This window comes from Macaca fascicularis, chromosome 4 (assembly GCF_037993035.2).
Source record: "Macaca fascicularis isolate 582-1 chromosome 4, T2T-MFA8v1.1".
Taxonomy (NCBI): Eukaryota; Metazoa; Chordata; class Mammalia; order Primates; family Cercopithecidae; genus Macaca; species Macaca fascicularis.
This window is the reverse complement of record NC_088378.1, coordinates 171248250-171263986: the sequence shown is the minus strand read 5'-3', so window position 1 is coordinate 171263986 and position 15737 is coordinate 171248250. Positions and strand designations below refer to the sequence as shown.

At 45.1% G+C, this 15737-nt stretch overlaps 1 protein-coding gene across 4 annotated transcripts in view; it reads right to left on the bottom strand.

Annotated features, from left to right (window-relative positions):
* GMDS (GDP-mannose 4,6-dehydratase) overlaps window positions 1–15737 on the bottom strand; it is a 632819-nt gene that overhangs the window by 166214 nt on the left and 450868 nt on the right. Inside the window, exon 8 of one of the 4 annotated variants that reach the window (XM_074038942.1) lies at window positions 158–825. The exons of the other annotated variants lie outside the window; for them this stretch is intronic. Within the exon in view, the coding sequence (XP_073895043.1) occupies window positions 751–825 (75 nt within the window). The 3' untranslated portion in view covers window positions 158–750. Of the gene's footprint in view, window positions 1–157; window positions 826–15737 lie in introns of those variants that run through there. 4 annotated transcript variants of the gene reach the window in all.

Below are 15737 nucleotides of genomic sequence, written 5' to 3'. Positions count from 1 at the left end.
CTGTGGCTTGGAGTTCAAAACACGGTTCTTTGAAATACAGAGAAATTATCCTACATTTTTTCAAAAATATGAGTAATAGATGGCTGTCTTTACATAATAGTTATTTTTTCTTCAAGTTCTCTAAATTCTCGAAAATGAACACTTATTCTTTTCTGTCTTTATTTTGAAAAAAGAAAAGTTTATTTTTGAGAAATAAAAAAAGGGGAGATGGGAGGTATGTGGGGTTTTATGATAACATCCTACTGAGCAATACAGTGGGTGTCCTGTCCCCTCCTGTGCTGTGTGAGCAATACAGTGGGTGTCCTGTCCCGTCTTGTGCTGTGTCGGCACAGCCTCTGCACTGCCACCATTGTGGAATGACGTGAGCAGCCAGGAGTGAGCCAGCTGGACTCGGAGACTCAGTGACTGCATCAACCTCCAACGAAAGGCATGACCGTTCAGAATCTGGAGCAGACTATACACCAGGATCAAGAACACACAGTTTTCTTAACCATTCATGGGAGGGCAGTGAATCAAGACCATTTCTCTTTCCACTGAGTTTGGAAAGTCAGAGGACAGTTGCTGCCTCTCTTTGAACAAATCATGCAAAACTACACAGAATTTTCATTTAAGATTTCGTTAAATCTAAGGCATTGCCAAAATCACAAAGACTTCTGTCCCACACAGAATTTGTGGAATATTAAATCCTTGGTTTTCAAAAAATGGTCTGTAGGGCCAGGTGTGGTGGCTCACATCTGTAATCTCAGTGCTTCAGTTGGCCGAGGCATGGAGATCACTTGAGGCCAGGAGTTTGATACCAGCCTGGGCAACATAGCAAGACTGTCTCTACAGAAAAAAAAAAAGAAAAAAAAAAATTAGCTGAGCATGGTGGCATGTACCTGTGGTTCCAGCTACTCAGGAGGGTCACTCTGAGCCCAGGAGTTGGAGGCTGCAGTGAGCTATGATTGCACCACCACACTCCAGCCTGGGCAACAGAGCAAGACCCTGTCCCTAAAAAAATTAAGAAGGTCTGTGGGCATCACTTGAGAGTGAAATATGTGGACTCTTAGGCTCTGTTTCAGATTTACACCATCGAAACCTGCATCTAAGTAAATTTTCAAAGCACTGATTTTGCTCCTTTCTATCTGGGCACTCAACTTGCCTGCCCTGAAAGACCATTAAACAGGAAATGCAAAGATATATGGGTGAAGACCGACACTCTTCTCCCCCAAGATCTGCCAAGTCCTGGCGGGATGTGGCCCAAACCTCATCAACTAAGGAAGCAACAACAAGAACATCTGTAGGTGGGGATCTGGCACTAGGCCCCAGATGACAGATGAGGTGTTAGATAATCATGAGTGTGAAAACAAATGGCTTCAGACACTAATTCTAGGCACATTTTACCCTGTAAAATTTGGCATAGTAATAATAGAGCCCCTCACTGATGAATGCCTACCGTGTGCCAGGCACCATATAGGCATGCTCCATATCCCTGATCCTCACGCCAGCAGCGAAACAGGTTACACGGCTCCTGCTGGGTGGCAGAAGACGTGGAGGTGAGACGCACTGCTGCGCCGACATAGCACAGCTCCTGTGCAGCCTGGAGATCCTGTCCACTTCAAAGGTAATGTTCGTTCCACTATTCCACACTGCTTCCTTCATGTTCATGTTGCTACGGAGGATGTGTGATATTTTTTAAAATGTGGCAATTCTAGAAAGAAAACTATTCCACTTGTATTTTTATGTTATTTCTATATTTCTTCTTGATATATTTCCAAATTTATTGCTGAAGGCTGAAGTCACTTTGTTTTGAAAAACTAAGAAAATACACACACACACCAGCTCCATCTGGAGACTCCACTTCAACAGTGTGTGTTACACCGTCACTCTGAAGAGAGATTTCCGAGACTGTAATGACATCAGTATTTCTAGGAAAAAGGAGAATGTTGAGCAAGTCTCTGCTCCTGAAATGCAGTTCTGTGCATTCGGCAGTCATGTGTAGGCAACAGAACTCGAGTTTAAATTAGATGATCTTTGGATGAGATTCACATTTGTGGAACACTTTCTTCTTCGGGGGATGGAGGGATAGCAAGAGGGTATAAAGTACCTTCTCCATTATAAAACACAAACTGTTCTCAGCAGACGGCTCACCATGAATAACGAACCAGGGAATTAAAAGCTTTAAACCTGTTAAAGAAGCAATATTAAGTTTGGTATAAATATAGCTGAAATAATCCAGACAGTTTTATGACCTTACACCCCAAATAAAGGTGAAATGCTGAATTCTTTCCCTAGAAATAGAGGTAAACACAGCTAACAGATGGAAGAGCTGAATGGAAATTTCAATAAAGAGGGCCACAAAGAAGCATTTGTAAGCTCAGTGGTGCATGCATTGAAAAAAGAAGCTGAAAAATGGAACTTTGTTTTATTTTGATAGAGTGCCAAAACAGTACTGCATTCCTTAAAGAGCTGAATAAAGGATCGAGTTAGACTGGCCTTCTCAACACCTCACGAAAAGCCCCCTTGGGTCTCATTTTGCCGGGATGACTATTTATATGACAGGTAAGGGAATAATTTTGCTGGATTCTGTTACACTAGGGCCTCTGTGACCCCTAGGTCAAAAGAGCAAATGCAAAAGTGACAATGTGGATAATTGCCTGTTTAGGATAATGGAATACTGATTGAAGTCAATTATTATAACACCTGAAAGATAAATGAGCTGATGTTAAAGGTTCAGTGGAGACCGCAGACGAGTGGAACGGCAGGCACTGCGCTGAGGAGTGGCCAAGGAACTGTGGAATTCAAGAGGAGGGGGCAGCCTTCCTGACCTGGAACTTACTCCAGCCTGGAGTGTTCCAAGATCTGAAATAGGTTAGTTTGTAAAACGTGCCGTAAAACAGAAATTTAGCCCGATGTCCCAAACTGCAGGATTAGAGTAACATTAGTTAACGTGGCCCTCCATTAATTTTCACTATAACCTCTGAAGGCCGAGACTTGCCCCAAATCCATTACTTTTGTCTGTCACTGGAGGGAACTTTCCCTTCCTGCCGGCCAGGAAAAAGCCCTGCTGACGTTTGCAGCTCAGACCTCAAAGCTCGTCGGCAGCAGCGGCCTGGCCAGTGTGGGCCGGGACTGTACCAGCTCTGCAGTCAGAACCTGGCCCCTTGCATTTTCTTGTTTTTTTTTTTTTTTTTTCTTTTTTCTCTTACAGCAGAAATATGCCTGAAAATGTTTTTCCAACCCCAACACCCCTGCCGCCCTCCTGGTTCAGGTTTCTTGTTGCTGTGCCTGGCCCTTCACAGGCCTAGCCCATCATCTCGCGGTGCGGGCATGGCCTCCCGTGCTGTTCCCTGGACCAGTCCTGGCTGGGGTGGGAGTGAGGAGGGGGCGCTCGAGTGGGGGCCTCAAGAGAAATGAGCTGTACTCATCCGCAAATCAGACCAGACGTGATCGCCACCGTCCGTGCGCCTCTGGGTACCGGGACAGCCTTCCTCCAGCAGCCCTCTCAGGGTCATGCTGGAGGACTTTCTGTCCAAGGCTCCACTTACTGGAAACTTCAGAGGAGGGTCTTTCATCCCCCGATGCTCCCCTCTGAGCCCAGCCCAGTTCCGACCACTCTAGCCCAGTGCTGCTAACACGGCCTCCTGGCCGGGGGATGATGGTGCTTCTGGAGCTGGAAGTGCTCCTGCGGCATCCTGATGAATCTGCCAAGGCCCAAGGTCACAGATCAGGTGAATTAACAGCCTGGGACTCTACCTGGGCCCTCTGCCTCCAACTGCCACCACAGATAAAGGTAACTTTTACTATTGAGTAGAACCCTGTGTGAATTGAGAAGCTTCTAGAGACAATGACTGTGGAAGGAAAGTTTTTGAGAGTCTGCGATTTTCCAGCAGGCAACAATGCGTGTGACCCCTGCAGAGACAATCCTCATCTAATCCATGAGCATGTGTCTGTGTGAAAAGGAATGTTCTCTGATAGGAAACGACCACAAAAGCGCTCTTGTGTTTCCCACCCCCTCCCAAGAACAGCGTATAAGCAGCTGCATAGGCATGGCTCAACATGGATGCGAGTCTGTCCCTCTCGCTGGTAGTGGTAAAATGAAAAGAACACTGACCAAATTCAATTTCTTTTTTAACTGATTGAAGGCCACAGATGTAACTGGGCTAAGTGTCTGTGTTTCGAGCGCAGAGCTGAGTGGAAGTCGGCCCCGTGACTGTCATATCAGACACATTTTAGTGAACAACAGACGCAGCCAGGCTGGTACCAAAACTGCTGAAGAGAGTCACCTTTCCCAAGTCCTGCCTCGGCTGGTTGAAGGCCACCAAAGGGACAGTGTGGTCCAATTCTGAGCTTCGTCTTCTGAGGGCATGTCCCACCCAACAGCTCTCAGGCCAGGAGCCACAGCGAGCACGCCTCACTACAAGTGGGGAACGGACGCCAAACTGAAAAGAGCCAAGTGAATCCGACACACTCCCTCTGCGTACAGCCCACCCCTGGCTTATACGTAAGTACACAGCCGGCAATTGTGTTTGGTATACATAAGTATATACATAAGTAAAAGTTTTGTTTTCTAAATAATGATTTCTAATCCTTTGGAAATGTGTGACTTCAGGCAATTCACTTCTCCAGGTCCTAGTCTCCTCATCTGCAAAATGGCGATAATGCTACGTAGTGCCACACAGACTCTTTTAGGGGTTAAATTACAGTCCCTAGGATGGTAGGAGACACACAGAACGTATTCAGTAATTGGCAACTACTACTGTTATTATGGGCTGCTCATACAGTGGCAACTGTGTCCCCACAGCTTCCTGGGAGCGCTTCCTCTGCTGGCCTCAGAGAGAGGCATGGCAAGGCCTCCACCTCTACGCCGATCCACAGCACCAGGAGCCTTTTGGTCAGTTATAAACCCTCTCCTTCCCCTCCTGCCTCCCAGCCTCTCTTCCTGCCCGATGAGAGCGGGGCTGCTGGGTGCCAGGCCCGGGAGCTGGCTCCCGCACTGCTCTGCCCATCCTCTGCCCAGGTCCCGGTAGCATCAACATGCAACGGCTCACCGTCACCTCCCCAGGCTGCAGGGCTCATTCACGCCATCGCAGGAGTTCCAGTGCTTCGTGAGATGTCAGACTCAGAAGAACCCTGCCATCTTGTTTTGCTTTGTTATACACCAAGGTCATGGTTCCATTTAATCAGAGAGACTGAACGGTAACTGTAGCTTGTATTTACAAGCACAAAGCCCAGGGAGAAATTTAACATGGTGCAGAGGTTGCAATGCAGCGTCATGTCTCGAGACCTTTTTTTTTTCCCCCAGGTGTAAACCTAAAGCCATTATATCAAGGAACCAAACTTAAATTTTAAAAACTAGAACCAGATTTCCCGTTTACTTTTCCTTCACATCTCATTCTGAAAACAATTTGAGTTTGAAGAATTGTCTGTGGGGAGTGAGTTTTTCTCTGAAACTGTTGCAGTTGGACAGAAACCGATCTGTGCTGTAAAAGCATCAAATCCACAAGCACTGTCTTAAGTGGGGAGTCACACGATTGCAAGATGAAGGAACTAGAGAAGGCACGTGACAGCTTGCCGGTTAGAAAAAGCTCTTTGCTGACCAACAGTAAGAAAATGGCCTTGTGTTTCAGGGAACCAAGGCAGGCCTCATGAAAGGGTCTCGAGCTCTGCCCGGCTCCTGCCTTCGCGGGCCTTCCTCCAGGTGCCCGGCTCCTGCCTTCGCGGGCCTTCCTCCAGGTGCCCGGCTCCTGCCTTCGCGGGCCTTCCTCCAGGTGCCCGGCTCCTGCCTTCGCGGGCCTTCCTCCAGGTGCCCGGCTCCTGCCTTCGCGGGCCTTCCTCCAGGTGCCCGGCTCCTGCCTTCGTGGGCCTTCCTCCAGGTGTCCTTGCTGCTGGTTCAGGTCCTGGGCGAAGGACAGAGTCAGAATGGGCTGTGTTTCTGCTGCTGCTAGTGGTCCTTGCCCAGTGTGCAGACCTGCCGCCAGGCTCCCAGGCTCTTGCTGCTTATTCTCGCTGCTGTGGGTTTCTGGTATTGTGCGACTCTGGGCCCCGGCCTGGGCTTCTAGCTCTCTGCTCCTCAAGCTGACTCTGCCGAGCCTTCTGCCTACTTCCTTGGGCCACTGCTCCCACTGGGCCTGATGAGCCTGAGTGCCCGCGTGTGGAGGCTGAACTCTAGGGCCTGCTCCCCTCTGCTGTCTCCTTGCCACCCTCACACCCAGATGGGGCCACCTCAAGTCAAATGTGGTGATGGCTCTTCCACGTGGCCTTGAGCCCTCTGAATTGTCAGCTGGGAGAATGACATCCCGCTGTGAATATCCTCTGAAATGAACCCTGCGGGTCACAACTTCCTTTCCTTTCAACTTAGTACTGAAAGATGAGTCACCAGATTCCAATATTCCTAATGGTCATGGGGCCTTTGTACAATTTTATAGTATTGTAGGAATAATAATTTAGAACTGGTGCAATTCTCTCAAACCACCTTTTTTTTTTTTTTTTTTGGCAAAAGCTGAGTTTTAGAGAATCCCAGCTGTCCTGAAATATTGATGAGCAGGGGTAAAGTGGGCTAACTTCAAACACAAATCCCGGTCCCTACACCTCGCCGCCAAGTTCAACAGACTGCACAGCAACAGGCTGTTGTGCTTGGATCAAAAGGACCTGAGAGTCTTGAAGCAGGCTTGAAATACAACTGATTTTATTATGAGTAAAATTAATTCAATGGAATTCTATTGAAACTGCATGGGGGAAAGAGAATTTGACCCAGTTTAGTCCAGACTCACAGAATTTTGTCCAATTCTTTCATTTACTACCTTATACCAACTTAGCCCAAAAGATATTTCTAGCAAAAGACTCAGTTACATGTATTTAAAAAGCATGAAGGAAAAACAAAACACCAAACCAATAAGCGTAAACATAGGTGTACGGTAAGAGTCACTGTTTCCAGATGCCCATAACCAAACACAATCATCTGCACTTCAAGCTCTGCGAACATTCGCTTACTTATTTATCTTGAGTAAGGACAAACAGATAACATTTTTATTATCTCATCAGAGGCCACAAAAAGCTTCCGATCCTTAATCTTTTAATATCTTTTCAGTCCAAGCCTTAAGACCAACTTTGTTAGGACTAACAAAAACCTGAATTTAGAGAAAAAGGGACCATCATTAAACGCAAATTTCGTATTACCCATAGAAAGATGAATGCTCTTCATAAAGACACTTTGGATAGAAATGCCTCATGGCTAACTGGCTGATTTTTAGAGCTTACTGATTTTAACTCACTCTTGGTAAAGGCAAATATTAGGAAACTGTTAGGAAGGGGTAAGTAAGGGTGAAATGAGAACATAGATCATAATGAAATAAAACACTTATAAAATAATTTTACTAAACGTCCACTGTGGGCCAGGCACTTCCCCTACCTGGGCGTGGACTTGTCTAATTCTCAGAATAACGTTGTAAAGGAGGCATTATTATTTCTCTGTCAAGAAAAGATCACAGAGGCTGGGTGTGGTGGCTCATGCCTGTAATCCCAAAACTTTCAGAGGCTGAGGTGGGAGGACTGCTTGAGTCCAAGAGTTCGAGACCAGCCTGGGCAACACAGTGGGGCTCCATCTTTACAAACAACATTTTAAAATAGCTGGGCATGGTGGCATATGCACCTGTGGTCCCAGCTACTCCGGAAGCTGAGGTGGGAAGATCGCGCGAGCTTGGGAGGTTGAGGCTGTAGTGAGCAGAGACCACGCCACTGCACTCCAGCCTGGGCAACAGAGTGAGACTTTGTCGAGGAGAGGAGAGGAGAGAAGAAGGTTAAGAAACTGGTATAACGGGGGGAGTAACTGGGGAGCTGAATCCTGAACAAGTTATTTAACATCAAACCTCAAACCGGACGTAATCACTCAACTTAAAGCACTCTGATATCCCTTCCTTTAGGAGATCTTGCTCCTGAGGTTCCCCGGGGTGCAGGTGCAAGTAATGGGCTCTGATATTCTAATAAGCTATTTACTTGGGTATGTCCCACAAAATTATACATCCCTTGAGGTAAGTATGGTGCTTCGTAGACCACTGGATCCCTCATGCCTGACTCAAGTATGAGAAAAACACTGAAGTCAGGATCCGCACATCAAAAAAAAATCCAAATGGAGAAGCATGTTTCTCTTATTGTTTGGAATACAGAATCCGAATAAAATTTGTGAATCAAAATAATAAAACGCACACTGAATAAACTTAACCTTTCCCTGTTCCTTAGGAGAAACCATGATGTTTTACACAGGTAGTGATAACATCGCTGCAATAAATACTCGGCTATTTTAGGAGGTGGTATTTTTATTACTACTGAAAATACAAGGTAGAGAGAAATTTGAAAACATTAAGTAGGTATAAGCTATCTGGCAGTGAAGCTTACTCATTCAAATTAATAAGCTTCACATACACATACAAAAAGGCCACGAGGCTCTTTGTACTGAGTGACAGAAATGACGTTGAGATACGAAGGTTACTTTGGGTGACTATAAAGCCCTGTCCCTTGCCCCTGGGTCTATGCAAGTCCTGGATTTTGTGATAACTCAGTAGGTTGTGACACAAGGTGAACAAGCCTAAAAGCACCCCAAACCATGAACATGTCTCAACTTTAGTTAAGGCCTTAGATAAGGCCCTAACAGCAGTAAAAAAATTAGGAAATTAAATCTGTTGTAATAAAAGTAATATTTTCGATGTTATAGGTAGGCTATTTATTTTTATCCATTTAAAAAGATTTCTGAGCATAATAATATGTGACAGAGACCTGAAAAGTCAGTTTGAAAATCTTGACCAACCTGACCAACATGGTGAAACCTCGTCTCTACTAAAAATACAAAAATTGGCCTGGCGACGTGGTGGGTGCCTGTACTCCCAGCTACTCAGGAGGCTGAGGGAGGAGAATCACTTGAACCTGGGAGGCAGAGGTGGCAGTGAGCCAAGATTGCGCCACTGCACTCCAGCCTGGGCAACAGAGCGAGACTCCACCTCAAAAAAAAAAAAAAAAAAAAAGAAAAGAAAAGAAAATTAAATTTTCATAAAACTCCCTCTCTTTCCCCTGCCTGAGGATGTTCGGTTTGCCTGATCCCAGGACTACCCAGGGCGGGAAGGAGAGCAGAGGTGAGAGCCGTGGGGAGAGGAGACAGCAGATCTGGCTGGATGTCAGAGCCAAGTCTGGGGCTGAGAGGGATCAAATGAATCTGGAGACATTTGGGGAGATGGATGGTAGAGAAACTTTCAGACTTACTGCTCTGGGTCATGTGATTGACACCCCTATGCCACTTCTAGAGACTGCAGAAGAGAATAAAACCATTTTCCCATGCTTCACAGTGAAGTTGGCTTGTGCTTCTCTTGGATGGAACACTGGACTAAGGCTGACCACCCAGCAGCAAGCTTCCTTCCTTTGCTTACATGTAAAGTGCACTGATGTCATTCTCCAACCTAGGACTGTTACGCCTTTGCAGGCCTGACTGAGGGAGCACTGCAGAACACCAACAATTGCACAATTAACTGAACTACTGCACAATTAATTGTGAACATTACTATTCATTCATACAATGTGAAGAAAAAGTTACTTAGAGAATTTTCAAGAATAGTTCTGATGCAAAAACAATCTGTGCTATAGCAAAGTTTTCTCAAAGGATAAAAGGTGGCTTTTTAGTCTAATAGGGCAAGGATCAACATAAAACTGCTGGATAAAGCTACAGCAATACCTTAAAGTCTAAGAAGTTGACCCATTATTTTCTAGCAGAGAGTTACATTACCCAAACAGGGTTATGTATATAATTCATGAAGCTCTTTGTCTTGCTATAGCACATCTAGGTGGTTAATAACTGAAAAACAAAATAAAAATGTGTGTTTTTTTGTGCTCTTAATATCTTCAGCATGGAATGTGAAAAATAAAAAAGAGCTCTAGATGGTAGGTTAAGAAAAATTCTGACAAGTAGCAAGAACAAATTGCCTTAAAACTTGGTAGCTTAAAACAACCATTTTCTATGGTCATGAATTCTTTGGGCCAGCAATTTGGACAGAGGTGTTGTCTGGGGCCTGAGCTGGGAGATTCCACAGCTGGCAGCTGTACTTGTTGGAAAGGTCATTCACTCCTATGTCCGGAGGTCAGTGCTGACCTCCAGGCCCTTCCATGCAGCCCTCTCCACGTGGGCTCCCTTGGGCACCCTCCCAGGACAATGACTAGATCCCACAAGAGCAAGTCAGGAGGAGCAGTGTTGCCTACCACGACCTGCCTCAGCACCAGTGCTGCCTTCTCTTCGTCCAGGCAGCCATGACCGTCCTGCCCAGCATCCATGGCAGGGCCCAGCATCCACGGCAGGGAAGGAGGCTCCGCCTCCTGATGGGGGCAGCAAGGCTCTGGAAGAGCATGTGGGACTGTAATGCGGTCGTATTTAGAGCATAATCTGCCACGGTGGCTTGGTAGAGTTCATCTCTGAGAGCTTCAGAAGGGCTCATTTTCTGCTCACCATTCTTACTCCCAAAAAGTAAGAGGGTGAAAAATGCTCCCAGAAATAAATTCAAATGCAAGTGCTGATGGAGGAGGTGAAGGGGCTCAGCAGAGATGGTTCTTCGTCAGAAACTTGAAATAGTAAGGAGTGAGATGTTAAATATGACAGTGGTAAAGGGAAAAAAAAATTCACCTAAAACCAGTGTGCTACTATTTCAGCGTGATGTTCCAGTGCTGTCTGAGAATTTGGAGATGGTTAAGGTCTTGGAAAGTCTTTCAGTGAAGCTCAAGGTCATATAATGTATGCAGAATGATGTGATTTTAGTAACTCCATAAAAATGTTTTATCATTTACAGTTCAATTCAGTTCACCAAAATTCATTAAATTGCAGCCATCAATGAGGTTGATAACTATGATCCAGAAAGATGGAAATGCAACGCCCCGTACAAAGCATCCAGGAGGTCTAGAACCTTGGCTGAGGGAAGCAGCACAGGAAGGAGGGTCAGCTATGGGCAGGCACCAGTAAGAACCAAGCCCAGCAGGCCAGGGAAAGAGTGGGACTGTAGCCTCTGGGAGCAGGACGCAAAGACTTAAGACGAGGCCCCTCGTACAGCCTGGGCAAAAACAGTAGGGGCTTCATGGTCAGGAGGAGACCTCAGCATCCCAGGCTGAGGCCACATACGGGGGCCAAATGAACTGAACTCTGGCCCTGAGTGTGTGACGGTTCAGGCACTACCTGGAGTGGCACTGGGCAGTCTCCTCCCCACAGACTAAGCATAGCAGAGGCCTGGAAAAGTCTTTGGGCTTGGAAGCTCGAAGCAATGCTGCCCACACTCCTCGGAGCCCGGTTTTGGTGGTGACAGCAGGAGCTGTGGCATCTCCTAAATGAGACCGTTGCATAGCGAAATTATTAAAATCAAGGAAATCTGTCAGTAATTTGTGGTATTTTTTATCACTGCAATAAGTTGAAAACCATGATTACACTGGAAAAGAAAAGAACAGAAGAATGACTACCAGTTACTCAAAATGTACAACGGAAGTGAGTGAGCTGACGGCAGGACTGTGACCAGGAGCCACCTCACACATGCCTGGAGTCTCCCGCCACTCTGCCAGCGCACGGACCCACAGTCAAGGGCCCATCAGCAAGCTCAGCCCCGCGGCCACTCATGACTCTCCAGACTCATGTGTGTCAAAACAAAACTAAAGTTTCCCACTTAATAAAAGCGAAAGGCTAATAGACTTGAACATTTACTGCATGTTTTTGGGTAGGCCTTAATCTCTCCCCTGGCTAAGCTGCCATCATATAAATCAGAGCCGTGAGTTATCATTGTTCTAGTAGCAATAAAAATAATAATAAAAGCACTGTGAGGTCAGAAAATGTCAAGACCAGTCAGAAAAATGAGCGAGACATAAAACAAAGTATAAAGGACCAGCTAGGTTCGGAAAAATTCAGGTACTGTACCTCCAAGTGTGCTACAGCAGGAGGGAGCTGCCACTGCTGTTTTATTTAATGAGTCTCCACATAAATTCCAGCTGCTAACCATGTGATAAGTCCATCTCAGAGCACGAGGGGCCCCGTTCACTATCGGTGTTCAGTCCTGGCTGCCATTAATGGGAATTTCACTTACAGTAAAAGGGAAAAAACAGATCTTGAAATGTTCTGTTGGATTTAAGTTGTTAGCTTTTTAATTTTAATATTAATTGGTTTGACTCTTTTTTAAACAACAAAATTAATATGCAAAGTCTCTTCATCTAAATACAAGAAAAAGAAGGGCGAACAAGTCCTGGATATTTGAAACATTTTTAATGTGAAGAAGGTGTAAAAACATTTTCCTGGACACCAAAGACAGACAGACTGCAGAGTAGAAACAGCCTACATAAATTTCATAAACTGCCTGAAATGAGTAAATATAGAAAAAAGGGGATTTTGTTTGGAATATTTTTTGTGGGGCACACACACTTTTGTAAACTTTTTAACCCTAAGGTTTTGGTGGCAAATACATCATTTTTCAAAGAGGAGTGTGTACAGGACTGAAATGTGGACCTCTGCCTGGTGCTGGAGGCGCGGCTAGTGGGAGGTGGCGTGGGAGAGTGTGGAGAAGGCAACCCGAGACAGGCAGACTGGGAGCCCAGACCTGCCACTGCCCACCGTGCAGTCTTGGCAGGTTGCTCACCCTTGCTCTCAGTTGCCCAGATGTCAAATTGGAATATTAACGCATGGAGGTTAGACAGGCAATGAGGAAAGGCTTGGCAAGAAAGCTAGAAGCAGGCACAGAGAGGAAACCATGAGTCACAAGTAAGGGAGACAGAGGCAAAGACTGGGAGCCGACCAAGGCCACAGTCGGGAGGGCGATCCAGAGTTCAGACCAGGGAGGTGGAGGAACAGGCAGGCTTGAAGAACGCAGGGCAGAATTGCACAGGTAAAGGATATCTTATGTGTACTGTGTACTCCACCGGATTCTTCAATTTCTTCAAAATTAAAAAGCAATGGGACAAGAGTTAAAGGGAGGCAGTAGCACACGAATGGTCTAATTTGGGGGGCATTTTTGTTGGTCCCTAAGAGGCATGCGTCAATTCATTCACAGGCATTACTATCCTGGGGTTTCCTGGCAGAAATGTCTGGGATGATCTGCTCGGAAATAGTTACAAGAAAGAGGTAGTTTCTGATATTACACTAGCAATGGAAGGAGAACAATAAGGTCTGCAGGTGATGACTTCATCACTTCAGATAAGAGAAAAAGAGCTTCTGTCGGAATTCTCCTTTTTCACAAACCTATAATTTAGGGCTAACCTTCAATCTAGTCATTAAGAAATATCCAAGTTTCTCAAATGCTGGAATTTGGCTCAAATGCTGTTAATGGAACTCTATATTTTAGGTCAAATAATTTTAACTCTTTCAAAAGCCACTTGTTGGATTTTAGTTACAATAAAAAAAAATTAATTAACTTAGATTTCTGGACACCCTTCATTTTCCTCTATGCGTTAGTGTAAAACTGCAAAGCAATTCTTCTGCTACCCACCTGGAGTTAGGGAGTGACTCTGCAGACTGAAGGGCACTATCCCCAACAAGACAGCCCCCACTTCGGGCACCAGCCACAGTTTGTGGGTCCCCAGGTCACCTGCACTTACAACCGACGGGTTATACACTTGAGGGGTCTCCACCTTAAGTTTGATAATTGCGAGGATGACTCACAGAACTCAGGACACAACAGTCATGTAATGACAGTGTTATTAGAAAGGATACAACTCAGGACCAGCCAAATGAAGGGACAGCAGGGGATGGTCTGGGAGGGCCCCAAAGGCAAAGCTTCCATGTGTTCAAGATGCATCACCCCCTTATTACATCAATGTGTTCACTACCCGGAAGCTGCACTGCCCAGAGTTTTTACCGAGGTCTCATTACATAGTCATGGCTGACTGAACCACTGGCCATATGCTGACCTCACTTGACTCAAGGCCCTGACTTTCTAAGCCCATGGTTGGCTTATCTAGCATGACCAGCCCCCACCCTGAAACCATACAGGGGCCCACCATGAATAACAGAGACACTCCTATTACTTAGGAAATGCCAAGGATTTAGTCTCTCTCCTAGGAATCAGGACAAAGGCCAAATTATTTATTATATAAGTTAGATAGAACTCAACAAAAAAAATATTTTTTCTTTTCTTTTTCCTTTTTTTTTTCCTGACAGGCTCTTGCTCTGTTACCCATGCTGGAGTGCAATGGTGTGATCATGGCTCCCTGCAGTCTCGACCTCCCAGGCTCAAGCAATCCTCCCACCTCAGCCTCCCTTGTAGCTGGGACTACAGGTGCAGGCCACCACACCTGGCTAATTTTTCTGTATTTTTTTGTAGAGATGGGGTCTCACTATGTTGCCCAGGCTAGTGCTGAGCTCCTGGGTTCGTGAGATCCTTCCAGCTCAGCCTCCCAGTGATGGGATTGTGGGTGTGAGGCACCACGCCCAGCCTAAAATTACTTTCTATCTTACTGCTAGTAACATAGCTAAATATTATGCCGGCATTTAAAGAAGTGGCATATAATCCCACTCCTGTTTAAATAATATCACACTTATATTTATGAGCTTCTATCGTTTGTGATCCACTTTGGTATATTCTATCATTCTTTCCCCATCTTGTATTCATAAAGATACATTTTTCTGTTCTTAAATATATGACATTGCATTTATTGCTATTAAAGTTCTTATTATTTCTGATGAAATGCTTCTCACATTGTCAGAGTCATCCTGAACACCTCACTCTTTCTGTCAACAATCTTATCAATCCTACTTACTTGGCGAGAAATCTAGAAACAAACGGTCACACTCCAGTATGACAGCTCAGAAAGAAATTTTCAGTATTTAGGGCTTATTAGACAAGCCCCTCTTCTCAGAAAGAAGACGAGCCAATAATTAGCAATAATAATAATAATACTAAGAGCTCGCAATTATTGAATGCCTCCAGTGTCTCCATGGGAGTCAGGCATGGTCTTACAACAGCCCAGTAGGGCAGACACGACTATTTTCTTTATTTTATAAAGAAACAAAATGAGATGTAGAGAGGCTGAGTTACTTGTTCAGATTCACAAAGAAAGTGGTGAAGTTGGCTTTTAAAACTCTGCTTTGACTCTAGCACCTCAACTCTTAACCTGTTGGCTTAACTACCTGTTTTAAAGGAAACAGGGAAGAATTTCATGAGGCAAATTTTGCATGAAGTTTCCAAGTTTTCCAAAATATCAAGGTTTGCTATAGTTTTTCTATAGTAGTTAGTTATATATGGTATATATAGTTTTTCTATAGTATATGTAAGTATAGTAGTTATATATAGTTGTATGATTTGAATTTTCATTTATATCCACATGTACCAAGGACTATGTGATCTTCAGTGAATACCAATTCACTGACAACAGTCGTGATACTTAGGGATGAAGTGTAAAGAAGTTCTGCTGCCGCCTCCTTTACCTCTTGGGGCAGGCTGAGTAATGCCTCCCAAAGATGTCCATGCCCTAATTCCCAATCAGTGACTATGTTACCTCGCATGGCAAAATGGTCTTTGCAGATGTGATTAAGAATGCTGAGTTGGGGAGATGATCCCAGTCTAGGTGGACCCAATGTCATCAAAGGGCTACAAGGCAAAAGGTCAGAAGAGAGAGAAGGCAAGTGATGATGGAAGCAAAGGAGATATGTACTTTGTAGGCACTGGAAACAGCCACAAGCCAAGAAATGCAGGTGGCCTCTAGAAACCGGAAAAGGCAAAGAAACAGATTCTCCCCTAGAGCCTCAGGAAGGGATGTAGCTT